General features: G+C 46.8%; 1 protein-coding gene across 1 annotated transcript; it reads right to left on the bottom strand.

Moving 5' to 3' along the window:
- Window positions 1-11,313: 11,313 nt before the first annotated feature.
- Window positions 11,314-15,973, bottom strand: KCNS1 (potassium voltage-gated channel modifier subfamily S member 1). Its single transcript, XM_049779252.1, has 2 exons — window positions 14,948-15,973; window positions 11,314-12,712 (listed from the first exon to the last, which is right to left on the bottom strand). The coding sequence occupies exons 1-2, from the start codon at window positions 15,971-15,973 to the stop codon at window positions 12,248-12,250; spliced, it is 1,491 nt and encodes a 496-aa protein (XP_049635209.1). The 3' UTR covers window positions 11,314-12,247.
- Window positions 15,974-25,952: the final 9,979 nt, after the last annotated feature.

A 25,952-nucleotide genomic window follows, 5' to 3' on the forward strand; every position in this document is an offset into this window, starting at 1 on the left:
TCTTCATCAGTAACTTTTTTCTTTGGTTTTGGGGCCACATACAGAAACACTTGGTTTACTCCTGGCTCTGCACTCAGAAATCACTCCTGCCTGGCAGGCTTGGGTGACCTATGGGATGTTGGGGATCGAACCCAGGTTGGCTATGTGCAAGGCAAGTGCCCTACCTGCTGTGTTATCACTCTGCCCCCCCCCCAGTCCCTTATCACTAATTTTAAAGCAAACTTCTGTTTTTCTTTTTTGCCTTTGTCTCGTCTCTCAATTATGTGAGTGGGTGAGTGCTTAGCTTGCTGACCTGGTTCTTTACCTTGTTAGATGGAGACATAGGCAGCTGGAAGGAACCAGAACTCTGAAGCAAATTAAGAACTATAAGCATGGGGCTAGGGAGGTAGTGCAGAGGGTTGGAGTGCATGCTTTTAATGCAGGGGCCTTGATTCTATTCCTTGATTACCATATACCCTTTCTCTTCCTCCCACATTGTGAACTGATAATTTATGGGTTATTGCTGGGGAGCCACCATCACCCCCCCCCCTTATAAAAAGAATAATGCCTCAACTCTGCAGCTGTAGATTCTAGATGCAAGGTAGACCTACGAGATGCAAGAAACTATATAAAAATTGTTTTTAAGAAATCAGACTTTTATTAAAGTTATGGAAGATTCACTTGTGACTCAAGTCAAATGTTGAGAATAACAGGTCAGAAAAATTTGATCCCAAGAACAAGCTTACAGGGGAAGAGACCAGAAATAGATCCAGAAAAAGAGACTCCCATCCCATATAAAAGATGAATAGATGATAACACACATGGCAAGATTCGCATAGACAGACAAACTCTACACAATTCAAAACCAAATCACTTTCCCCAATGTCAGAAACGAGAAAGATGGTATCATTATAGACCTCCAGATAACTAAAAGGCTTGTAACAGTCTCTGAACAACTTGATACTCAAACAGCTTAAACAAATTTCTTCCAAATACAAAGGATCCAGCTCACTGAATAAAAGTAACCTGAATAGCCCTAGCCCTGTTTAAAGTTCAGTAACTCTGGGCAATAGAATGATTAGTATCTTCATGTTACAGATAAGGATAAGTCTTAGAGAGAAAATCTGATGCTCAGTACCAAGTAACTTGAACATGCCAAGTTGGATCCACACCCAGGTCTTCCGATTCTTAATCCAGTGCCCTTTATAGCTTACCACATTGCCTCCAATGATGCAGCTCTTTATTTTTTGTAAAGCTGTCCCTGCCTAATTCACACCCTATTTCATAGACCGTTTGTTTGTCTTTTCATCAGGACTATATTTATTATCCTTGGGATTTATGTTCTTATTTGAGTTTGGAGGTAAAAATTTTTTTCTTCCACCAGCATGCATTTAGGCCAACTTGAAAAAGAAAAAAAAAGAAGCTTCTATGCTGTTTCAGATGTACACTTAAAGATGTGAAGTTTGTAGCTTTAACTTTTTGTAACAGAATGAGTAACACTGGCTGAAATGCTGACTAGAAATGCTATTTTGTAAGGTTTGGATGTAAATAATCAATTGAGGTCAGCAATTTGTATATGTATGAGAAATGGCTTCCTCCATTGCCTTTTCCCCTACATTTGAACAGATCATGTGTGTTTTTATGTTCAAAATGCCTTTTCCCCTCATTCTTCCTAGATTTTGTCACTTTGTCTTAAATAAACTGTCCTTTAGACCATGGACTGTCCTCTTTCTAACAATGAGATCATCCATGGCCTATGATTGAGAGCCTTCGTGGCAATGCCTCTGTGCTGTTTATTGCTGGGAAAGTAGGGGAGGAAGGTTGGGAAGGAGTAAATTGTCATTGGAAACCTGCTGTATGTGGATATTGAGCAGGATTTCAGGGATGTAGACAGCCACACATAGTCCCTGCAGACCAGCTGGCTTGGCCAAGCTCATGGGACTGGAAATAAAATAGGTTCCTCAAAGAAAGTTCCGTCTATATAATTTTGTTGTAACATGGATGAGAAACTGGCTGATGGCAGTTGAAATCAAGTCATTTGAGAACCTAGTTTCTTTGGTCATCCTTTTTACTCAAAATCATAATTTATAATAACTTTTTTTGGTGGAAGTGAAGTGTGGCACACTGGATGATGCCTGGGTTACTCCTGGCTCTACTACATACAGGAAATGCTCTGGCAGTGCTCAAGAGGCCATGTGGGATGCTGAGGATTGAATCCCGGTTGGCCACATGCAAGATAAGCACCTTGCCTGCTGTACTATTGCTTCAACCCCATTTTATCTTCATAAATTAAAAAAGATGAGTGGTTTGTTGTGGAGGGGGTGTTTATTTTTGCTTGTTGGGTCATACCCAAAACTTGGCAGTTACTCCTAGTTCTACACTCAGGAATTCCTCCTGGCAGTGTTCGGGGGATCCATATGGGTTTTGATTGCATGCAAGGCAACTGCCCTACCTGCTTACTATCTCTGTACTACCTCTCTGTTATTTCCAGTTGCTGACAGTGTTTGATTAACAAAGTACTATGTTGTGATGGAAGGAGGGAGGTGATCCAGAACCAGTCAGTTTTGGTTTGTCAATGGGAGCTTTTCCTGACCAGTTAATGAGCCTGTGCTTTAAAAGTGAGGAAGAGGTACCCCAACGAACCAGTACCCACCACCCAAGTGAAGAGACACCCACTCAAGCTCTCACCTCGTTCCTGGCAAGAAAATACAACCAACACCCCGACTGACTCATGCAGTGTGGCCCTCCTAATCACCTCTCCCTAATGGGGACCGTGGCTTGATACTGGAACTAGCACCAAAGGACCCCCACTGCAAGAACTCTACCCAAGACCTCCTTGCCTGGACCGCACACCTCACAAGGAAATTTCAAAAGACAATGGGGAAGCCTATACTTTCATCAGAAGTATAGACAATAACACTACCTCTTACCCTGTTTCTCCCCAAATGTAAAATAATCTCCCGCTTCACTTCCTCCCTTTTTTTTTCTTTCTTCTTTTTTATTCTTGTCCATTTTTTTGTTTTGTTTTGTTTAGTTTTAGTTTTTGTTTTTTTATTTGATTTGTTTTTGCTTTTTTTGGGTAACTCTAGGCATCAGAGGATGCTCCTGGCTTTATGCTCGGAGATCGCCCCTGGTGGGCACGGGGGACCATGTGGAATGCCGGGATTCCTTCTGCAGGAAGGACAGATGCCTTGTCTCCATGCTATCTCTCCTGGACCCACTTTGTTCCTTTAATTATTTCTTTTATTTAATCTTTGTGTGTGTGTGTGTGTATGTTTCTGCAGGAAGGACAGATGCCTTGTCTCCATGCTATCTCTCCTGGACCCACTTTGTTCCTTTAATTACGTCTTTTATTTAATCTTTGTGTGTGTGTGTGTGTGTGTGTGTGTGTGTGTGTGTGTGTGTGTGTGTGTGTGTGTGTGTGTGTTTTGGATCACACCCGGCAGTGCTCAGGGGTTATTCCTGGCTCCAGGCTCAGAAATTGCTCCTGGCAGGCACGGGGGACCATATGGGACTCCGGGATTCAAACCCATGACCTGCATGAAAGGCAAACGTCTTACCTCCATGCTATCTCTCCTATTTAATCTTTTGTTTTTTAAAGAAACTTTTTCTTCAGATATGTGTGAGCATATATATTTTTAGTTTTTGGCATGTGTGTTTTCTTCTCTCTCCACCCCCAAAAATCCACCAACAATCTAATGTAGCACCACTTCTTCCTGCAAAGACATATTAAACAAAGGGGAAATTTTACATGTAAAAACAAGCTCTTATCTACTAGGGCTAAGAATTCATACTTCCTTACAACACAGGGACATCTCTCACCCTGAATGTATGTCATGTGGAACCAACTTAGACTCCAGGGAACTAGACACCGACCGTCCAGCCTTGACTCCTCGATCCCAGACATAGAAATGACAGGGTTCTCCACAACAGCTCCAGGAACCAAATCCCCTCCGGGGCATTCATAATGCTGCTCTGATGCCAACATGCGCCAGTTCTAAATTTATAATCTGACAACGAGGAAATGGGAACAACTTGATCTAAGAGCAAATTGTCCTCCATCAGCTAACGATAAGACAAAATCAGAAAACATGTCAGCCTTTGACCTGAGCAAAAGCCAAGATCGCTATATACAGATGACTGGTTGTTACAACCAGGACTCGACAGTATGCATCCCAGGACCAACAACAACAACAGCAACAAAAAGCTCTAGCCTAGCTTTTGGTCTACGATCTGTTCAACAAACAAGATCTCCAACTCCAGAGGTCTGACTGAGACAACCGCAACTGAACGGGTCTTCCGGAAACAGAATGAAAGACTTTATCCCAGGCTCCATCCTAGGAGCAACATAATGACCAAGACCACCAATTACAGAAGATGGATTAAAACGACACTGAAGAAGCAGAACTCCTAGGACCACAAAGAAAGACTTCATTATAAGCTCCATTCCCTGAGCTGCACAGTCATCATGATCTCTAGATTCAGAGGTCTGATTTTACCATCCAAGACGAAGCAGAAGTCTTCCATACACCACAAAAGCACCGAGGGGAGAGTAAATGATCATGCAAGGAGTCTACAGTTAAACCCGTGACAGTATACTTCAGGGGTGGAGAAACCCTGTAACTCCTAGGCCAAGGGAATTCCCTCTATATTATCTCCAATACTTAATGTGCCTATGCAGGGGGAAAAAGAAAAAAAAACACAAAATAATCATCTTTCTACACATTTATTTATTGATCGATTTTTTTGACGTCTTTATTTTGGTGTAGATATTGAAGCTGATATCCAATTTTATTTTATTTCATTTTATTTTATCTTTCTCTTTTTGCACTCCGCCATGATTTGATTTCAGAACCGAGACTATTGTGTGGTGCTTGTCTTTATTGCTGTAGTGCTCACTGGATATTTAATTTGATACTTCTTTCTGTATTGTTGTGGAGTTTCAATTACCTTTTTCATGTCCTCTCTCAAACTGAGGTTGAAAGCTTCTAGGTCTCTGCACATTTTCAAAATGTTTCACTTCTTTATTTATTTATTTATTTTATTTATTTATTATTATATTTATTTATTTTATTTATTTTTTTTCTTATTTTGTACCCCATTCTATTGCTTTTCTTTCCTTCCAACAAAACCACATAACTCGATTTATCTAGCTCCGCCTCTTAAATAGAGGGGGAAGCAAAGGAGGGTACCAGGACCAAACAGATATATGACCACTAATAGTAAGCTAGACAAAGAGGGGTCCACCTACTCTAGCAGCCTGGGGGGTGATGGTGGGGTATATGGGTTGCAGAAAGGGAACTGGGATGGGAGGACAAATTTGGTGATGGGTATTCCCCTGATTCAATGTTAATATGTGCCTAAAATACTACTGTGAAAGATATGTAAGCCATTATGATCACAGTAAAAATTTTAAAAAAAGTGAGGAAGAGGTAGTTAGGCAAAGGAACAGTGAAGAGAAGGGGCTCAAGGCAGGGATCCATCCTGCAGGGATGAGAAAAGAATCTGGATTTAGAATCCCTTTGATATACTTTACCCTAGTCTGTTAAATGAAACCCAGCCAGCATGGGCCAGCATTCAGAGAAAAGAGGTTTTTGGCCTCTTGTGATCAGTCCCTTCCTTACTCAGGAATAATTCTCTAGCCCAGCCCTGCATTTTGAATAGTAAAAGTTCTACAGGGCCAGAGAGAGTTCAGTGGGTAGAGCTTTTGCACACAGCCAGCCCAGGTTTGATCTCCAGTATCCCTGAGCACTACCAGGAGTGACCTCTGAGCACTGCTGGGTGTGGCCCCAAAACAAAAAATAGCTCCACTAGAGGGAGGGGACAGAATCATATTAAAAAGTGAGTGTAGATCACTGCTGCAGAAATCCTGCAGAACAGTTTGTGGAATAGCTTTCAATCTGCAGCACTGACTGTCATGCTTCTCTGCTGGGTTTCTGAGAGTGTGGTGGCGTGTCATAATTTTTACTAATCTAGCTCTTTATGTAGTGACTTCCATATAAAGGGCTGTACTTGCTGAGAGCTTTCTTCACCCATGACAGATTGTCCTTTTTCTTTTCGAAGGACTTGGCATATGGGCCATGATATGGATTGGCTGGCAGTGAGCCTGAGGAATCCATTTCAAGTATAGCACATCTGTTTGCAGTGGCACATGTCGCCAATATGGGATGTAGGTTCTTTTCTGCCAGGTAATTTTTGAATCCCTGGAGGCCTGCAGGGTTTCTGGGTTTCTCAAACTTGTTCTGGGGGTTGTTCAGTGAGCTGGACCCTTTGTATTTGCAAGAAATTTGTTTAAGCTGTTTGAGAAATCGACACAAGCAATAAGTGCCTGTTCTTCATTTTAGTGATGGCACCCACTTAATCCCCATAGAATGACCCCTCTGCTATCTGAGACCACCAGTAATTGTCCCCATGGCCTTCCATCATCAGCAGTGAGATGAGCATGAGACCAAATGTGGTGTTGACTCATTCTTGGATTTGGTGCTTGAGCTAAGTGATACAACATAAGGGCAGCTGTCTCTTCTGCCTACCCACTGCAGTGTCCACAAGAGGTTATTTGGGGTTTCTAACTCCCTCAATCTCTGTGTTGCCCTCATTCTAATCTTTCCAGAGGTCCAGTTCTGTCCCAGGACTCAAGTCTAGACAGGCCTTCTGATTCTGTCACTTTTCACTTCATTGTTCCAGAGCTGCATTCTGTTGTCACAATCAGACACTCCTCCACAGAAACAGATACTCATGGTTAATGGCCACAGATCTCTAAGAAAGGTGGGGTGTTAAACACAGGTGGGTAAAACCCAGGAAGATACCCAAGCAGCCTTAGCACTTGCATGTGCAAGGCCTTGAGTTGGAGCCCTGACATGATATGGCCCCTGAATCCTATTGGGTATAGACTTGGTGGCTGCTGAGCTCTGAAGTTCGAGCAGCATTATACCACTGGGTCTGAGTCTTGAGCTGTCCTGTCCAGTTGGACAAGAATTACTGTAATTCTGGGGTCCCTAAGAATTGCTGGAGAGCTTCCAACCTCCACAGAGGATGGGTTGTTATGGGGCAAAATGAGGTCTCTTTTCATCCTCTAGGAAACCCATAGGCTACAGAATGCAGTGGTAGCGGGTTGTTACTTGTGTTACATGGCATTAAAGGTGGCACACAGATCTCTATGTCAAGGACATAGGAATGAGGAGTGTCTAGGCTGTGGATAGAATGTTGCTTTCTCACTGTATCGAATGACTAGAATAATGTGAAGGAAATGAGAATAAAGTGAGCCTGAACAGAATTGGAGGGAGCACGGGAAAAATGCAGGGAAAATGGCTCCCTGAGTGGCACGACTCAGGTCTTCAAAATCCAAGGTTGGCAACTGATAGGGATTCACAGGTTCCTGCACTAGAGCAAAGCTGAGCACTGACAGCAAAGGGGGTGGTGACAAGTGGAACAGCCACGGGAGGGCAGTGGGAAAGATCTAAGATCCACCAGAGCCCTGGGCAGAAGCAGCAGTCACATTCTGTTTTTTAGGAGAAAGTGCCCTAGTTTTGGTTTATTGCCTCCCTGCTTATCTCTCAAATCTGCTTAGCTAGAAAGTGAAGGATTGGTTTGAGCCTAGAGGGTGAAAACCAAACTCTGAGAAGGAAGGTCTTGGACCCTAAAGAATTATGGAGACTTGTTTATGGATAGCATCATAAATTAAGGGAGGGTCACTCTGGGGAAATTATTTTTGGCAGAAGTTGATGAAGGAAGGAGAAATGTTCTTTTGAAGCTGATCTTCTGGGGCTGGAGCCATGTCCTGGGGTTCTGCTTTCTCTGTGCTAGCTCCAGGAGCTGGCTGGGTGCTGACCATTGAAGGGCTGGCTCAGGCAAACTTAGACCAAACACTGTCTTATATGAAATAGAATCCACAGACCACAAACCCCTTGGCAACCTGTACCGGAAGGGATTCAAAGGTTTTGGAAGGAGGGTATTGGACGCCATCTTGCGTGCGGCTCCATCCCACAAACAGTTCTAAGCAGGACGCTTAGTGAACCCAGAGCTCTTTGTGCTTGCTCACAAAGTTGGGCTCAGGAGTGCTGGGGGAAAAGGTTGCTTTTCTAACAGACTTCCCTGACTTCTAAGAAAGGGAGGAGGAAGGGAGGCCAGATGTTGGTCTTGTAGCACTCCCTCCCACCCCCCAAAAAGCAGAAATGGTCCCACTGCTCAGCTAGATCTCATGCTGGTGGTTCCCCTAAGGCCACACAGCCAGGTCTTCCTTGACTTGAATAACTCACCAAACATATATAAAATGGGTCAAAAGCAAGCTCCACAGAATGAGCACATCTTTAATTGCAGGAGATCGAGGTCCATCTCCACAGGCACTGTCAGGAGAGTAACAGAGCATCCCTAAATACCTGGGCTTGTGTTTACTGGTATAAAGCCCTGGGCATAGGAGATATGCTACTTAAATATTCTCTCAGGGAAGATGCTTCAGCACTGAGAGTGACATAAACATTTCTGGTACTTCTCCCAAAAGACCCATGACCATTTGCCAGCTTCCTAGTCAATGGAGAAAATGGACAATGCCAAGTTTTCAGGAGAACTTGGCTGAAGACTTTGCGCCAATGCAGCATCTTAGGTGCCAGAGGATTACAGAGGCTTAATGCGATTCCAAAGCAATCCAGCATCTTTGGTTTCTTAGGGACAGTTAGGAAAGAGCCCCACACAGGCCTCCAGACCTAGATGATAGCATCCAAGACCAAAAGGAACAGTAAGTGAGCAACTGGTTCAAAAGAGTAAACAACCGGATCTTTGGGAAGCTGCCATGACCATTTTTAAGGTGATGAGATCCCTCCTACCAAAACATCATCAATACCCAGTTTGTGCAAGATTAGAGTGTGTTAGGTTAAGGACACTGGTTGACTTTAATAAAGAGGTTATTTTCACTCTAGCTGCTGGGACTAGATGTCTTCTTATAGTCCCTATGCCACATTGATATGTTTTGTTCTCTACCCCAAGAAGGAAAATAACTTTGGAGTCTTCTGTCATTGCCTGGGGGTGGGGATAATAGTTTAATAACCCTTAAGACAACTCAGGATCAATCCTTTTCTCCAGTCCTGTATCTAAATCCATAAATCATTCCTATTTTACAAATGAGTCCATGGAGTTACTCCTTTGCTTAAACTCTGTCAGTAGGACCTGGATGGCACACAGCTACTTTGAGATATGTATGAGGTCTTTCCTACGTGCTAGAAATATTGATAACACTGCACAGCTGGTAGGTGTGCAGAGAGCGTGCAGAGCATGCAAAGACTGGACTTCTACAGTGGACACAGGCTATTTTTGTGTGTTGCATCCCTCCTCTTTAGTTTGGTGATCTTGTTTCTGGAATTATACCCTTTCCTTCATGCCATGCATCTTTTATAGATGAGAAGTCTACTACTGTGGCCTTGTCCCCTCCAACACAGAGTCCTCAAACTCAAACTAAGCTTATTATCTCTTTCCCAGGATTGGGCCTAGAAGTTGAAAAGGGCAGGGCAGAAGGCTGGAGATGGTACCTGTGGCTGGCTGGGTGTCCTGAGGTTCTGGGTCTTTCTGCTGAGACGCCCTAAAATTCCTGCATGGCTTGGACGAACTTCCTCTGAGTTCCAAAGATAGGGACAACTGAATCTCTGAAGCACATAAAAGCTGCTTTATATGGAGAAAGTTTCTTTGGTAGATGTGAGGAAGGGTCTCGAGGCAAGATTGCTGACCCAAAGTGCCACACAAAATGTCTTTATGAGACATCCCCCTCAGAGAGGTGATAGTGGGGATAACAGAAGTCGGGGTGGGGGTGATGAACCCTGGGGACAACACCTGAGGGGAGCTGGTGGTCTCCAGAAGCTAAGCTGTGAGAGGCACAGAGGTTTCCTGAAGCTTCTGGTTTGAGCATGTGTGTGTGTGTGTGTGTGTGTGTGTGTGTGTGTGTGTGTGTGTGTGTGTGTGTTTCTGGTCTGGATAAGTTTGACTTTTGATTCTTTGTCGCCAATATTTTGATTGTTTCAAGTCACCAGATGTGATATTTGCTATTGGCAGTCACTAGAAACCAATACACCTACCAGTAAATTCATTTTCCCTCTAAGGTCATCCATTTCTGTTCCTTACAACCCAGAGACCCTAATTCTAACAGTTGTTTATAATAACTTGGTTTTTGTAAGTGGTCTTGAGGCATACCTGGTGGTACTCAGGGGTCTCTTCTAGCAGGGCTAAGGGGACCATGCAGCACGGGGTGTTGAACCTCGAATCTCACCTCCTGTTAGCAAAGCATGTGCTCAATCTGTCGAGCCATGTCCCCAGCTCATCACTTCAGTTAATGAAGACAATGACTTACTTATCTTTGACCAATCTAGTTCCAGCTGTATTCCTGTATTTCAGGTTGTAAGTGACAGATAGGAACCAAAATATATCTCAGATACAAAAAAAATATGGATTCCAATGTACACTCCACTTATCACTCACCTGCCTCCCCAATCCCCCGGAAATCATGCCATGTAGCCAGTTCTGTTGAGACACAAACAGGCCCCTGGGCCTGCTTCTTTATTGCTGTTAATGATCTTCCCAGAGACATGCAACCAGGAGTGAATGAACCAGGACCTGGAATGACCAGCAGCCTGGATAAAGTTGCAGGCCTGATCATCTCCTATGCCAGCTCTAGGGGCTTGTGTGTTGGGCCCCAAAATCTGGGAATTGGCTCCTTGATAGCTTCAGTACAACCTTTGGATGGTATATGCAGTCCTCTAGTCTCTGGGCCCTGGTAGGTGAGCATGCTGGAGGGCAGATGTGTGCTTAGTGAGCTGATGAGGGCTCTTTGGATTTGTTCCCATTTCTCAGGATCTAATCTGGAGAATCCATCCATGTCTGGACTGATTATATCACAAGCCCTCCTTTTACCTGGATCTTGACACATACCTCTGCTGGGAGATCACCCCTGGAGGCCCGAGGGCCTAATGAGTGAGGCAGCTTACATGATAGTTATCTTGTCAGTTTCTCAGGAAGACTTTTCTTTGCTCTTGCTAGCGGTTAGTGGCCACTAGATAGATCCTGCTCTAGCTAGTGGCTCTGGGACTTGAGACAGTCACTGTGCTTTGAAATCATGAATGCATGTGTGTGTGATTATTGGAATAAAATCGGTCTTCTACTTATACCCAGGGCTCTAATTCCAAGGGTATAAGGCTATGTGTTTGGTTTGCCTTTCATTTCCTCAGCACAGTAAGTTATCCATAAATTGAAGGCTCAGAGGCTTTAGGAGCTAACACAGGGTGTCTGTAAGTGGTTTGGAGTTGGGTGGGGACACTTTAAGGAAATTGGAGACATTAGCACTTTTAAATATGCACTAAAATACTGCTTAGTGACACAAAACATGACTCCAAGCCACCTGGGAGGCCCCAGCTCATGACTCTCCTATCCCAGCTTGGCTGAGTAAGCATCTACAAGGAAGTCATTGTAAAAGGCGCCAAAAGTAAGGAGATGGGGTGGGGACTTAAAGCTCCTTTTCCAATCTTGTCTACACTCTCTCTTGGACTCCCTCCAGTCCCTTTTTCCTCAGCACCCAGTATAGTGGGATATGCAAATTCCCTCACAGGATTTACTGGAAGCGCCTAGAAAAGTGACAGCTGAAGCCCCGAGCTCCATTACTGGAATCTGTTGGGACCTTCCCTACCTTTGATGCCATCACACACTTCACATATACTAACAGGATGGACTAGATAGAAATCAATACCTGGTGCATGGTTTCCAATAATATATTATTCCGTTACATGTGTAGAGCTTCATATAACCCTCTAGCTCACCTCAGGGAATACACACAGCCCTCAAAACCACAGGCAGACTTGGTGAGGCAACTTAGAGATAGGGTGAAAGGAAATGAAAGCCAAACCTGAATTCCAACCTTGACGCCCCACACCTTGAGGAGGTTAGGAAGGCAGGAAACGGAAGCACCTCCCCAACCCTCTCAGCTTCTCATCTGCAAAACAAGGTGAACTCTGGTTTTATGTGAACAAAGCTACTGCTTTGATGGTCAGGAACCATCAGCTTTGCCTCTTGGCATCCTCCCCCTGACTCATGCTACTTCCTGGGAAGTCAGGGGTTACAATCTCTGGGTTATTCTCCAGACACATGAATCTCGGGGTAGCGCCATCCTGTCCTGACTCTCTGCAGGAAGCACCTTCTCAGGAGGTTGGTGGATGGCAGGCTACCATGGGAAACATAGGCCGGGGGGCATGTGCTCAGATTCAGCTGTCAGGGTCCAGGGAAGTGGGGAGTCCTGATTCTAATACATGTGAGAGCTGGAAGGCCGTCCAGGGGCCTCCAGGTCTGTAGCCCATCCCTCTTGTGAGGTCTCTCCCGATGTTTCCATCGATGCCTGGGACACGCATTCCATGCGACTTAGCACATCCTCAAACTCCTGCTGGTCGCTGTTGCGCACGGCTGCCTCTAGCGCCTTCTGGCGCCGGTAGAAGTGGGAGAACTTGTTGAAGATGATGGTGATGGGCAGTGCCACCACCAGGATGCCACCGAGGATGCAGCCTGAGGCAGCCAACTTGCCGGCCACCGTGACAGGCACCACGTCCCCGTAGCCCACTGTGGTCATGCTCACGGTACCCCACCACCAGCAGGCTGGGATGGTGTCGAAGCCCACGTCCTCCTCCTTCTCAGCGGTGTAGGCCACCCCAGAGAACACTGACACACCCACGGCCAAGTAGAGCAGCAGGATGCCCACCTCCCGGTAGCTGTGCTAGAAGAGAAGGTGGGGGACCGTCAGTTAGCATGCAAAGAGGGCATAAGGGGACACCTCATCCCATGGAAGGGAAGAGACAGGGCCGAGGTCACAGAGGGACAATTGGCACTAAGTCCCCATTTTCTAACACTAAATCAAAAGAGAAAGAAAGATTCCCTGGATTAAATATGGGCCTTATTTCTGGGATTCCAGGTGCCTAAGAGGTTGGGAGGGCACAGTTGATACTTCTAACATAGAGATTGGGCTAGAGAGATAGTATACTGGATAGGGCACTTGTCTTGCAAGTGGCTGACCCAGGTTTGAGTCCCAGTATGACATAAAGTTCCCTGAGCACCTGCAGGGTTGATCCTTGCAAGCAGAGCCAGGAATAAGCCCTGTGGCCCAAACAGTCCCCCAAATAAAACAAATACTAAAAAGTAAATAAATAAAACATGGGGGCCAGCAGTGGAAGAGTGTGTGGTTTTTATAACAGTGTAGAGCTAGAGACAAGCAGAGTCTGCAGCCTTCAATACACGGTGCTGCTCACATATATGTTCTGACAGGTCTCTGGCATTTCTGATGAGGACAAAACTGCCTCTGGGGGTACATGCTCTCTGGGCCTCAGCACCTCTGGTGCAGCACTGGTTTGTGAAGAGTCGCCCTAGAGAAGCCACAGAAGGGCTGGTCTAAGTGAAGGCTAACAATGTCTGGAGACGTTCCTGGTGTCTTCCTGGGTGGCAGATGTGCCACTAGCAACCAAGAAAATAAAGGCTGCTGTCCATCCTACAAGATGACCCCCAAAACAGAGAAACCAAAGGCCCCTGTTGTCAATAGGATGGATTCTGAGGACAGTATCCTGGACCAAATTTGAATCCAATAGAGTAATTAAATGCTGTTGGGCTTCCAAGCTCCTGCTGAGGAGCTCCTGCTGTCCAGGGATTTCCCTTCAGTGAGGCACATCCAGTGAGCTGGCAACCTTGTCAGTATCCTTTGCCTCTTCTCAGGAAAAGCTGGAGCATCAGGCCAGGCTCTGGCCCCTGCAGGCAGGCAAGGTCAAATGCTGGAGGGGAAATAAGGGTACGGGGCTGGCCACCCTCAGGGCTGGCAGTGGGATTCCCCTGCTATGCCCAGGTCCCACATAATGCTGGCACTTATCAGGAGGATATGCAGAGATTTACTCAGCCATGGGTGGAAGAAACTTCCAATATTTTCATGGGCTCCTCTGCAGGACTGTGTAGTGCTTTTGGAGAATTTGAAGTGTGGTGCCAGGACCCATGGGCTTCCCTGACACACACTTCTTAGGAACTTAGGTGACAAACTGTCACCTTCCTGTCCACAACTCCTCACAGGCTCCTAGGAGTCCACAATCTTGGCCTGATTTTGTGGCCCCTCAGCATCTGTCTCACTCATGTCTGAACTAGATCACCTAGGACCCAATTTACTTGTGGGTCCCTCAGCCATGGGTCCCCCATGTCCTTCTTTTTCCAGGCCTGGATCCAAGGCATTTATAGGTTCATTTCAAGCTGGCACCAAGATCCACCCTCAAGACAGCACACCCCACTTCACAGCACAAGAAGGGGCTCACTACCCAGCAACCTATACAGGGTTGATAAAAACCAACCCCCCCCATTTCAGGATCTTCATCAGGAAGCTGGGAGAATCAGAATTTCCTGGGGAATTGTGCTGGGGAGGGGTTGGTTGGTGAATGTGAATTTGGCCAAGAATACCCTCCCTGATAATGCCAGATAGAAGGTCGGTCATTGGGCCTCCAATTTTGCCTATTTTGTACCTTTGTATAACTGACTGTTTGACAGAGAGGTCAAAAGAGACCTTGGTGGGGTCAGCCACAGTACAGCAGGTAAGGTGCTTGTCTTGCACGTGGTGGACCCTGGCACTCCATATAGGTTCCCCGAGCACGGTCAGAGTGATCACTGAGCACAGCTCCAGGAATAAGCCCTATCCAAAGATAGAAAAAAAAAATAAAAAAGAAAGAAAGGCAATTTGTCTGTCCTACCCTAGACTTGGAAGGAAAGAAAGACAAGCATGGCTATACCTCATTTTCCCTCTCCTATAGGGGCACAGAGATAACCGGAAGCCCTTTCCATGTTAGGGAAGGTGGAACTAGACAGGAAAAGGTACACCTGGGACCAAATCTGTCTGTCCTCGCTTCACTGTGCCTGGACAGAGCCAGCTTGCCAGTTCACCGCCTCCTCTGCCTGGAACCTGCCCATGGACCCACAGAGCCCTCCCTACCTTGAGCGTGGCTCCCAGTGAGCGCAGTCCGGTGGAGTGACGAGCCAGCTTGAGCACACGGAAGATACGCATGAGACGGAACACCTGCACCACCTTGCCCAGGTCGCCCAGGTCCTCGCCCCCGGAGCCAGCGGCGCTGCCCAGCGCAGCTCCGGCCAGCAGCGTCAGGTAAAAGGGCAGCACTGACACGATGTCAATGAGGTTGAGCGGGTGGCAGAAGAAGTTGCGCGTGCTGGGCGCCAGCAGCAGGCGCGAGGACACCTCGAAGCTGAACCAGGCGATGCAGAAATATTCCAGGCGTCGCAGCACCGGGTCGTCGCGGGCTTCCTCGGGGCTGTGACCCGCCGCCACGGCCGCCACGGCGGCCGCCGCCTCGCGCGCCTGGTATTCGGGCAGGCTGTGGATGCACATGGCGGCGATGGAAGCCAGCACCACGCCAATGGAGACGCAACTGAAGAGCTTGCTGGGCAGCGAGTAGCCCGGGTTCTCCATGGTGAGCCAGAGGCGCCGCCGCAAGCGGCCGCAGCGCGCCGTGCCATAGCGGGCCAGCTCGCGCTGCACGTCGGAGATCTCATCGGGGCACGGGTCCACGCTGCTTGGCGCGTCGCTGTCCTCGTCCCAGGCGCGCGGTCGTGCCACGCGCCGCTCCAGGTAGCGGGCCCGGCAGCAGGTGGCCAGCGCGCTCTCGCCCAGGCCCCAGTAGTCCGCCTCCTGGCCGAAGGCGAAGACGCACAGCTCGTCCAGCACGTGCAGGTGCCCGGTGCGGTAGAAGTGCAGCAGCCCCAGGAAGAAGCCCGGGTGCCGGTCAAAGTAGAATTCATGCGCCACCGCGTCGTAGTCGTCGCACAGGCGCCGCGCCTGCTCCTCCGACGCCGCAGCTTGCAGGCGGCCCAGCCGCGTGCCCGGGAAGCGCGCCAGGGCCCGGGCGCTCAGCCGCCGCCGCACGCCGCCCACATTCACCTGCAGCGCTTCGTCGCTCCGTCGCCAAGGGGCACCGGCGCCGGGCCCCGGGGACTCGCTCACCATGGCGGTGTGAGACACGCGCGCGGGGCCTGCGGACACGACACGGGACGGGCGCACTTGAGGGGGGACCCCTCCCCGGACCCGCCCCCCAGGAGTGCCCGCTCCAGGGAGACCGCTGGAAGTGCTCTGCAGGAGTCCAGCGGCCTCTTCCCCGGGGGTCACTCACTCGGCCCACATCTCCCTGCCTTATTTAAGGGGTCCTGGCATCCTGGGTGGTGTTTGGTGTTTTCACTTCTATCTGACATTTACAGCGGGATTTGGGGGACTTGCCACCACTCTTCACCCTCACTTTCCTCCCCTGCAGAACCAGGACAGTGATGCATCCCAGCTTGGGTCCAGGGGACATGCCACCTGCTAATTCTCAAAGCCCTGTTTGCTAAACCTGCAGCGGCCGGGTCACCTGGGGATGTGAAATATCAGCTCGTCTAGACTCTCTGAAACAGAAATCGACAGTGGGGTCCTGCCATCTGTTTCAATAACGCTTAGAGGACGCTTCTGGTGTCTGATTAAGTGGAGGGACTTTGGATTTCAAGTCTTCCAAGCGTATTCTAGTATTCCAAGCATACCTAACCTTGGATGTGGCTTCTTCTGTGACCTTAAGCAATCTCCTTGCCTCTCTAAGATTCTGTCAATTGGAGGTAAAAATTATGCACCTCTAAATATGGTTAAAAAGATTAAATGACAAAAAAAATTTTTTTTAAATTAGGCTGGTCTCTCCGAGGAGTTTCATGAGTGATTTGCCTGTCTCTCTGCCTCCTGGAGTCAGGCAAACCAGCTTAGACCCAGGTTGGATGCACCCCAGCCCTTGGGATCCATTTCTTCCCATCTGTTCCCTTCACTAGTCTCTGGCCCATCCCAAGGAAGACTGGAGGATCTACAGAAGTGATGGGAAGAAGGCTGCCCCACATTGATGTTCGAGTCAGGTGATGCTAGATTCGTCCACTACCCACTTTCTCCAAACTTGATGGACTCACCTGACCTTCAAGTAACCTCAAGGCTCTGTGGTTTCAGCAAAGCATTAAAAAAAAAACTGCAGTTTTTGAGTATGTATTACCGCCCCCCAAGTGTAACTGGGGTGTCTGCCACCTGACCTGGAGTTCAGTGGATGGGTTGTAGCCTGAACTTTGTTATTTGGGTGGACTCAGGCCTGCCTCTTGACACTGGGTATTAGCTCTCTCATATCTATACAATGGGGCCTCAGCACGTCCAGCAATAGATTACCGGATATGTGCAAAGCCCCTGGAATATAGTAGGTGCTCTATAGACACCTATTCCTGGCCCTTCCGTCTTAAGCAGATCTGGGTTCACCCTCAAAGTCTGCCTCTTCCTGTTGACCTTGAGCAGAATTTTCTCTCTCTGCGCTTTGACACCTGCTTTCCAGAAGAGGTTTCTAGGATCGGAAGAGGCGAGGAGTAGTCTCAGACAGCTGAGCCTGAGCACATAAACTAGCACACACAAAAGTGAGCTGGGCGGCCCCCTTCCCTGTCCCCTTGGGTTAGGCGTCAAAGGATGAATTTCCTCTAATCGTCTGGTGGGCAAATCCCTCCTCCTCTGGTTCTTTGAAACGGGATCTCTAATTCAAACATTTGCAGACAAAAACCTGAATATCAGTAAGAATGATTTAAGTGTTTAGTTCATCATCCATCTCTGCCCAGCCAGAACCCAGGTAGCCCCCAACACGTTTCGGGTGGGAAAACCTGAGGTTTCATGATCAACTCTCTCCCGCACATATATATGGGCCATCTCCATCCCATGCGCAACACTCCACGAGCACCCCCGCCCCCGCCCCGCACCCCTGCAAAGACGATGCTAATTCTCCGGTACCTAAGCCCCTAAGCTCCACCATGCCTTACTCCTCTCTCCTTGGGGGAGTCCCAGTGAGGGAGAACACGCACCCACAGCCGCCCGCAAACCCCGCAGACCCCTCACCTGTTCCCGCCCGCCCGCCGGCCGGCGCGTGGGTCCGCGGAGGCGCGCGCTGGGAGCGCTGGACGCGCCCGGGCTGGGCTCTGCCCAGGCAGCCTCCGAACCTCGCTGCAGCCCAAGGCCCCGCTGGCCTCTCGCTCCCGGGCTCCCTCCGTCCCCCCGCGGCGGAGGCCGCATCGATCGCAGCCGGGAGGGAGGGAGGGAGGCCGCGGGCGGCCGGAGGCGGTTGTTTCTATTCCTGACTCTGTTGGGGAGGAAGTGGGCTGGTGTCAGGAGACTGGGGGCCTATAGCGGGACATCCTTGTCTCGCCCAGCCAGTGGGCCAGGAACTCCGGGGTCACCCAGCTTAACGGGGTCCCCCTAAGGAACGACTGTAATAAGCCTTCTTAACTGAGGTTGTGTCAGAGCGCTAAGTTTCCTAACACACATTTGGAGTGGTGCGGAGCTGGGCACTGCACACCGAGTCACATCTGCCGCAGGGGAGCTGTAAGGGGAGTCTGGGCCAGGGTGTTGGAGACTGGAAGCTGAAAGCAGATGCCCACAGCAGCTTACAGGGCTCCCAGTTCCCCTGCCCTCCAAATTGGGAAGAGGAAGAGGGGGCACTGCTAATTAGTTCCTTCGGGGTGTGTGATGTTGCAAGCATTTATTGAGCACCTACTGTGTACGAAGAGTCTCCCAAGGGACACTAGGAGCTGAGCAAAAGGCAGAATTCCCACTTTACAAATATTAACGGGAACTTGGTGGATTTGCTCTGGCTCCTAGCCACAGGCCTCACCTCCAGAGTGAGGACATGGATGCTGCAGCTAGGCCTGTGGGCTGGGTGCAATCAATATTGAAAAATCTCACAGAAAAGAAGTGTAAGGTTTAGAGATAGATGGGGTGACTTGCTCAAGCTCAGTTGCTGTCTTTGGAGGCCTCTTGGTCAGATTGATAAAGCAACATAAATAATGTAAAATTTCCTGATAGCAGCATTAAAAACAAACAAATAATTAAGGGGATAAGGAGATAGTACAGCGTTTAGGCAAGCCTGACAAGCTCCTGACTAGGTTCCATTCTTTGCACCACATGGCCCCATGAGCACCTCAAGGTGTGACTGTGGAGGCCCCCAATACAACTGGGGCAACTCAGCATATTAGACCCCTGGCAATCACTGCAGCCGTAGGCCCTTCTGCTGAACTGACCTACCAGTTATCTGAGAATCACTAGTATGATCCAACTCATCCCCCTAACAAATCGGGAGCCCCATTTCACCCACTCAATAAAGTAAAAAGAGGCAAATGAAACTGATCTCTCTGGTTTTGGTTTTTTTTTTTTTTTACATTTTATTTTACTTGGTTTTGGGCCCACATCTGAAAATGTTCAGGGGTTACTCCTGGCTCTGTGCTCAGGAATTACAAGATAAGAAAGCAATGCTGGGCAATGAGCCTGGGTCAACCGCATGCAAAGTAGCAACCCATCTGCTGCCTTCCTATCTGCGACCAGTTACAGAAAGTGCTCTACTGCAAAAGAAAAAAAAAAAAAAAAAAAAGAAAAAAAAAAGAAAAAAAAATCGCTTTGCTTAGGCCAGGCCCACCTCTCTTCTCTAGCCTTGTCACTTAATAATACACATCTACTGGCCCTCCTCTACTGCAAGAGAAGGAGACTGTCCAGGGCTCAGAACACTAGGAATCACTTTAAAACCTGTCTGCTACTTCTCACTGAAAATCTCAGTTGGAACGAATTACATACAGTTCCTGTGCTCAGTGGCTTTATATGTCTATGGGATCGGGGCTGCAGTGTCAGATTGCACCACTGTCCGTCTGCCCCTTTGGTCCTTCCCCCAGAATAGGAAGTTAGAGCAGGAAGGAACAAAGCAATCACCTTGCTCAATTCCCTTGTTTTTCAAAAGGGAAATTGAAGCAGGTCTGCTGAGAAGTAGATCTCTCATTTCCTGGCCTAATACCCTCTTAGTGATCATCACTGCCCTCCCAACACAGTGGTTTTCCCCTTAGAATTAAGGAAATAGTTTATCATGGAAGAAAATATAAATCTGTTTATACAGGTTGGAAAGGAACAGAGTCTGATTTCATATGTGGATCATGTGATAGAAGGTAAATAGGATTGAATAAAACAGTGAGTGAGAGATATTGTGTGTGGAGTTTGGGGAATGGAGGTCTTTGGGGCTCAGTGGATGATCAGATCTTTTGCATGCCATGGAATAGGTTCCCCTCAATTATCCTTCTGTCTCTGACCAGGTATGGTCACCTTCACTCAAGAGAAAGCTTGACTTCTATGTAAATTTCTCATCAGATTTCCTGTGATACTACTGGCCTGACACTACTATAAAAATTTGAGGTGTTGCATAGTAATCGAGCAAGCTTAGTGAGCCACACTAGCTCAACTAGCACCAACCACAGCCTAGAAATCCTTAGACACTGACTTTAGTAACACCATGGAGAGATATAAAAATTATTTCAAATCGACCCTTGTTGATCTAAGTTTTGATAATTATATTTGCCTTTGAGTTGAAAATAAAGAGAAAAAAAATAATCTTAAAAAAAAAAGAATTGATATATCTATATTGCATTTAAATTATAATTTATTTCAAATAATGTGAAATTATATACAAAAATTTTAAATAGTTAGCTAATTTTTTCTCACTATTGTCCATCCCACTGATTTTTTTAATGAAATGAATAAATAAATGGACATGCAAAAAAAAAAAAAAAAGAAACAAACAATATGAAGTAAATTTGTTTGTGCTTGCAATGGGGCAGGCTATGGTAGTGGATGGGAAATTGGGAACACTGGTGAAGAGAAGGTCACACTGGTAGTGAAATTGAACAATGTCTGAAAGGAGTGTATTATGAACAACTTGGTAAATCATGGTGTTAAATAACATTTGTAATGTAAAAATGAGAGGAAGCTTGATGTGACATAAAGTCTAAGGAACTGTGGGATTACATAGTGTGGATATGGCAGAAGGTTCTAGAACAGGGGTCTCAAACTCGTGGCCCGCGGGCCGTTTGCAGCCCTCCATACAACATTTTGTGGCCCGCGGCGGGCCTTCAAATATCGCAGTATTCGCGATTATTCGCTTACCAAATAATCGCAATAAAAATCACATTAGTAAGAAAAAAAATCACATTAAGCATTCGCATACCCTGAGCAGTTCCGTTTGGGGCATGCAAATTTTTTTTGCGATTTTTTTTCTTACTAATGCGATTTTTTTATTGTGAATATTCGGTAAGCGAAATTCCTTATGCGGCCCTGCCTCACCCCGACTTTGCTTCTGTGGCCCCCAGGTAAGTTGAGTTTGAGACCCCTGTTCTAGAATGTCTCCTCCTCTGACATCTTCCCTGTAGGTGTCTTGCTTTTATGTCACCCTTTCTGCTGGAGGTGGGGGGGGGCACTGATCCAATTTCTTCATGCTCACATGGTACAAGAGATAGAATGTCATTTCTGGAAGCCCTGTGCAGGGTTGGGCCTTCCTGCTGGCTCATGACACAAGCAAAGTAAGGTGAGGGGAGTGTTTTCCATCAACAGCCAGGGGGGAAAATACATGTTCCATCCAGAAGCCTTCCAGGAATTGAAATTCAGTTAGCCACCATGATTGAGAAAGCAGCTTCTCCAGGCCAGCAACCCCTGGCCAGCACTCTCATCCTAGCCCTATGAGGCTCTGAAGCTGAGGACTCAGTCATGACCCACAAAGGCTGTGAGACAGTACATGTCATATGGCAGTCAACACACTGGTTTTGGAACCTGCTCTTATAGCAAATGATATGTGATCAAGATTACACTTGATTGTTTATTTATTGTTCTTTATTGTTGTTGTTATTGTTTTCTGGGCCAAGTGGAGTGGGACTGAGGAAAGAGGTGGGTCATACAAGCAGTGCTTAGGGTTTACTCTTGCCTTTGCACTCAGGAATCACTCCTAGTAGGAATAGGGGGACCATATGTGGGGCTGGATATCAACCCCAGGTTTGTCATTGCAAAGCAAGCGCCCTACTTGCTCTGCTATCATTTCAACCCAACCTTTGGTATTCTTTCTTTCTTTTATTGGGTGGGGGATTGGGCCACACTTGGTTACCTTATGACTTTATGTTCAGGAATCACTACTGGTGGACTTGGGGGACCATATGAGATGCCAAGGATCAAACCTGGGCTGGCTCGTGCAAGACAGCTGTGTGCACATCTGTACTTGTACTATCATTCCAGCCCCCGATATTCTGTCTTACCTTCTTCATCTGTAACATGGGAACAGATCTTTGTGAGTTAGGAATGGTGGCAAGGAGTAGCATGTGGTTTCTTTCCTCATTGGCAGAGTTTTCACCTTCTCTTTATCCTTCATCTCCATTAGGTCTTAATTTAGCTGGAAAAACACAGGCCGGATCAGTGAGAAGTGTCCAGGGCAGACACAGATGCTGTGGCGCAGATGCATCCTTTACGGGTGGCCCTGGAGATTCAGATTTCTTGTTGTTTTCTCCTCTACAGTCCTTGATGGTGATGATGCTTCCTGTATTTCTCTGCAGATCCTGAACAGGTTTGTGTGCCTTGGCACCTGGGGTGCTTCCATATTTTGTGACTTGTCTGAACATATCTGATTTTGTTGTTTGTTTTGGGGCTACACTTGGTGATGCTCAGGGTTACTTCAAGCTCTGCACTTAGGAGCCTGGCAGAACTCAGGAGATATTGTGAGGGTGCTATTAATTGAATCAGGATTGGTGACATGCAAGGCAAGTGTAACACCTACTGTATTAATGCTCTTGATTCAATTTGGGGCCACACAGAATAGTGGTGTACTACAGTAGTGATTGGGGGACTACTCCAAGTTCTGTACTCAGAAGTCACTTCTGGTGGTATTGAAGGATCATGCATTCAATTTGAGTCTTTTGCATGTACAGCAAGAGCTTGTTGCATGCTCTCTCCTGCCCTATGCATCTCTTTGAAAGCCATTATCAAAGGGCCTCCACCAATTTGCTAGAGCCTGCAATGACCACACACAGTGCTGGGGAATTTGTGTCCCCTTAATTTCTTTCATGACCTTGGGGGAACTTGAAGACATCAGTGCTCCAACTCCCTTGCCCTTTGCGGACAACTTTAAACAGTACTTTGAGTGGTCTCTGAAAACATCCTCAGGGACTTTTCTTTTTTTCTTCAGGTCCTTCTCCTTAACCCTACTCCAGTCTTCTCCAAACCAGCACCTCAAGAGTTATCTTCAAGGACTGCTTCTGGGTAACCCAGTAGTAGTCTTCAAGGCCACCAAGTAATGGCTGTTCCAGCTGCAGTAGCCAGTTGTAGAAGGACACAGGCTAGGGGAAAGCAGGTGGAAGGCAGAGCTGTCTCACTGTTAGGAAAATCAATAGCAACTTCCTTTTGGCTTCTGACTGGACAGTCCTAGACATGTGGTCATCCCTAGATACAAGAGATGGGGTGGGGGATGCATTTTTTATTGTATGTGGGGTGAGAGTATAATATTCCCAAGAGGTGCTTAGCAAATTGGGCCTTTGATTCAATGTGAAGATGTGGGGCTGCTTCAACTGTGCAGTGCTGGAACTGGGGGTTACCTGGCCACCCCAGGACCTCTGGCTGCCTGGGGTAGTGCTCAGAGAATCATATGGTGCCCTCAAATTAAACCTGGGTCAGGTTCATGCCAGGGAACCAACCAGGCTTGTGTTGTCTCCAGAATCAGGGAAATACATTTTTACTTTTACATTTTAATTTTCTTTAAAATTTTTAATTAAATGCTAATACTTTTAAATATCAAAATATAATATTCTCAAAGTAAAATGTTCAATGTTTAAGTTTTAGCTAAATTTTATTGTTGTTTTGGGCCTTTATCTGGCAGTGCACAAGGGTCACTCCTGGTACTGCTTGGGAGGACCATGTAGTCTCTAATGAAACCCCAGCTTCTTGTGTGCCAAGCACATGCTCTTTCTGTCCTGCAGCTGTGCTTTTGTTTAGTTTTGTTTTGCCTTTTTTTTTTTTTGCAAAAATATGCACATCCGTATGATGGTCACCCAGGTCAAAATATAGAATGTTGCAGTACCCCAGTAATCTGGTAGGCACAGACAACAAACCAGGACATTGCTGTTAGTAAGGAAGTAGGCCAGGCTGGATGATTAGTAGATGATATCTAGATAACGCCTACAAAGAGTCCATATCATGCTTGACTCCCACTTCCTCCAGGAAACCTTCCTGGTCTTGTGAAAGAAATAGAAATCTGAGAATATGAAGGACACTGACAGAGATTTATGGGCATAAAAGAGAACAAAACAAGGTGGTAACTATGTACAGGCACTGGAGGCACCAAATCACCAGTGTAGCAGCTGAAGCAAAAACATTTAATTTATTGCAAAACCCCTTTGTTCTTCAAAGTCATATCCGCTCTAAGCACAATTGAGCTTGTGTAAGATTGACTTCTTACTTGCTTATTATTTCCATAGGAGAATGTATGAAAATGGAGCAGATTCTTAGTTTGAGGCTGAAAGCTACCAGGGCTACCTGAACTCTTGGTTGGTATGTGAATAAATTATTTTCTCCTTCACAGATCTTGGGCTTTAATCTTGATTCCTTGAATGTTTCCCAACAGGCTGCCCTTCTGGATTTCATAGTACCCTAGAGTTCTTAAGTAGTGCACGATAGACTCCTCTTTAGCTAGGCCTTTTCTCATCCCCCAAATATTGTCATTGCTCCGAGTCCACACTGAGTGCTCAGCTCTTATAGAACATGAGATCAGAGATTGAAGACCAGGGCTCGTGGGCCTACATTTCCTTAGAGAGGGGGATAGACAGAGCTGCATGAGCTGAGCGCTGAGCTGCTGTGGCATAGACTCATGTGCAGAGTGAACTAGCATGAAAAGCCAGAACAGCATGTTCAAATGGATTGTATAGATGATGTTACCCTCCTGTCATGCGTCCCCTAGTAATGCCCCAGGAAACTAGCTTAGAATGTGGAACCTTGAATACTGAGGGGGCCCTTATCCAGGCAAAATGCTAAATGTGAATAATGGAGGTTTTAGTTGCCAGGAATTGAGGCTGGTTCCTTCATTTACTCAGGGTCTTTGTAATTTCCATTTCTCAGATGTGGAAACTGAAAGGACCTGGGAAGGCCTTTACAAACACAAGACAAATGACTGGAGCAATAAGATCATAAGTTCTGGAGTCAGACTGTTGGGGTCATATTTGAGTAGCTTCCCATGGTGGATCAAGCCACCCCTCAGTGATATTGCAATGTTCCAGCATCTTTTCCCTAGATATGGAATGATCTGAAGAAACCCAGGGTACAGAGGTAATGGTGACTTGGCATGAGAGAACTTTCTGGTCTTTACTATTGCATCTGGTTGAGCATCTGCTTTGGAGGGCTGAGTCTTTCTTTTAACTGGGGAGGGAGTAATACCTGGCAGTGCTCAGGGTTTGCTCCTTTCTCTGCACTCAGGAATCACTCCTGACTAACGTGGGGGACCATATGAGATGCCTGGGATCAAACCTGGGTTGGCTGTGTGCAAGACAAATGCCCTACCTGCTGTACTATTGCTCTGTGACCCAGGGCTGAGTCTTTCATCTCCCCTGCCCCTACTATCTTTCTTCAGGACAGCGTAGGGAACAGGTCTGGACATGAGCCTGAGTCTGGTCTAAAGTAAATTATGTTGTTCTATCACTTCTTCTGGCATGGTTTAATTCAATGGAATTTTTCTGCCTCCTTGTTTCAGTGGATTCACTGCCTCCAGGGGCAGTTACATTCTCCTGCAGTCAAGGAATCCAGAGAAGCCACTCTTTCTCTGGAACTGTGTTTATTTACATACAAAAGTGACATTTGGCGGTTATAGGAGCAGTACACAAAAGACAAAAAAAATGCTCTTTCCAGGTTTTGGAATAAATCAAAAGGGACATGTTGATGGATTGATGCTTAAGAAACTGCTTAGAACACACTTGGGAGTGGGGATGCTACTTGGCAGATGGGTTTAGGAATCCCCAGGATGGGCTTGTTTGAAGGGAAAGAAAGCATTTTAGGTGGCAGGAGCCCCTGTGTACAGGGGTGTGATGGTGAAAGGATGAAGCTCAGGGTGGCAGTGAAG

The sequence above is a fragment of the Suncus etruscus genome, chromosome 9 (genome assembly GCF_024139225.1).
Source record: "Suncus etruscus isolate mSunEtr1 chromosome 9, mSunEtr1.pri.cur, whole genome shotgun sequence".
Lineage (NCBI taxonomy): Eukaryota > Metazoa > Chordata > Mammalia > Eulipotyphla > Soricidae > Suncus > Suncus etruscus.

Coding starts and splice junctions, on each gene's coding strand:
- KCNS1 (XM_049779252.1), bottom strand. CDS start 15,973: ATGGTGAGCGAGTCCCCGGGGCCCGGCGCCGGTGCCCCTTGGCGACGG. Junction 12,713..14,947: donor CACTGGGAGCCACGCTCAAG/GTAGGGAGGGCT, acceptor CTTCTCTTCTAG/CACAGCTACCGGGAGGTGGG.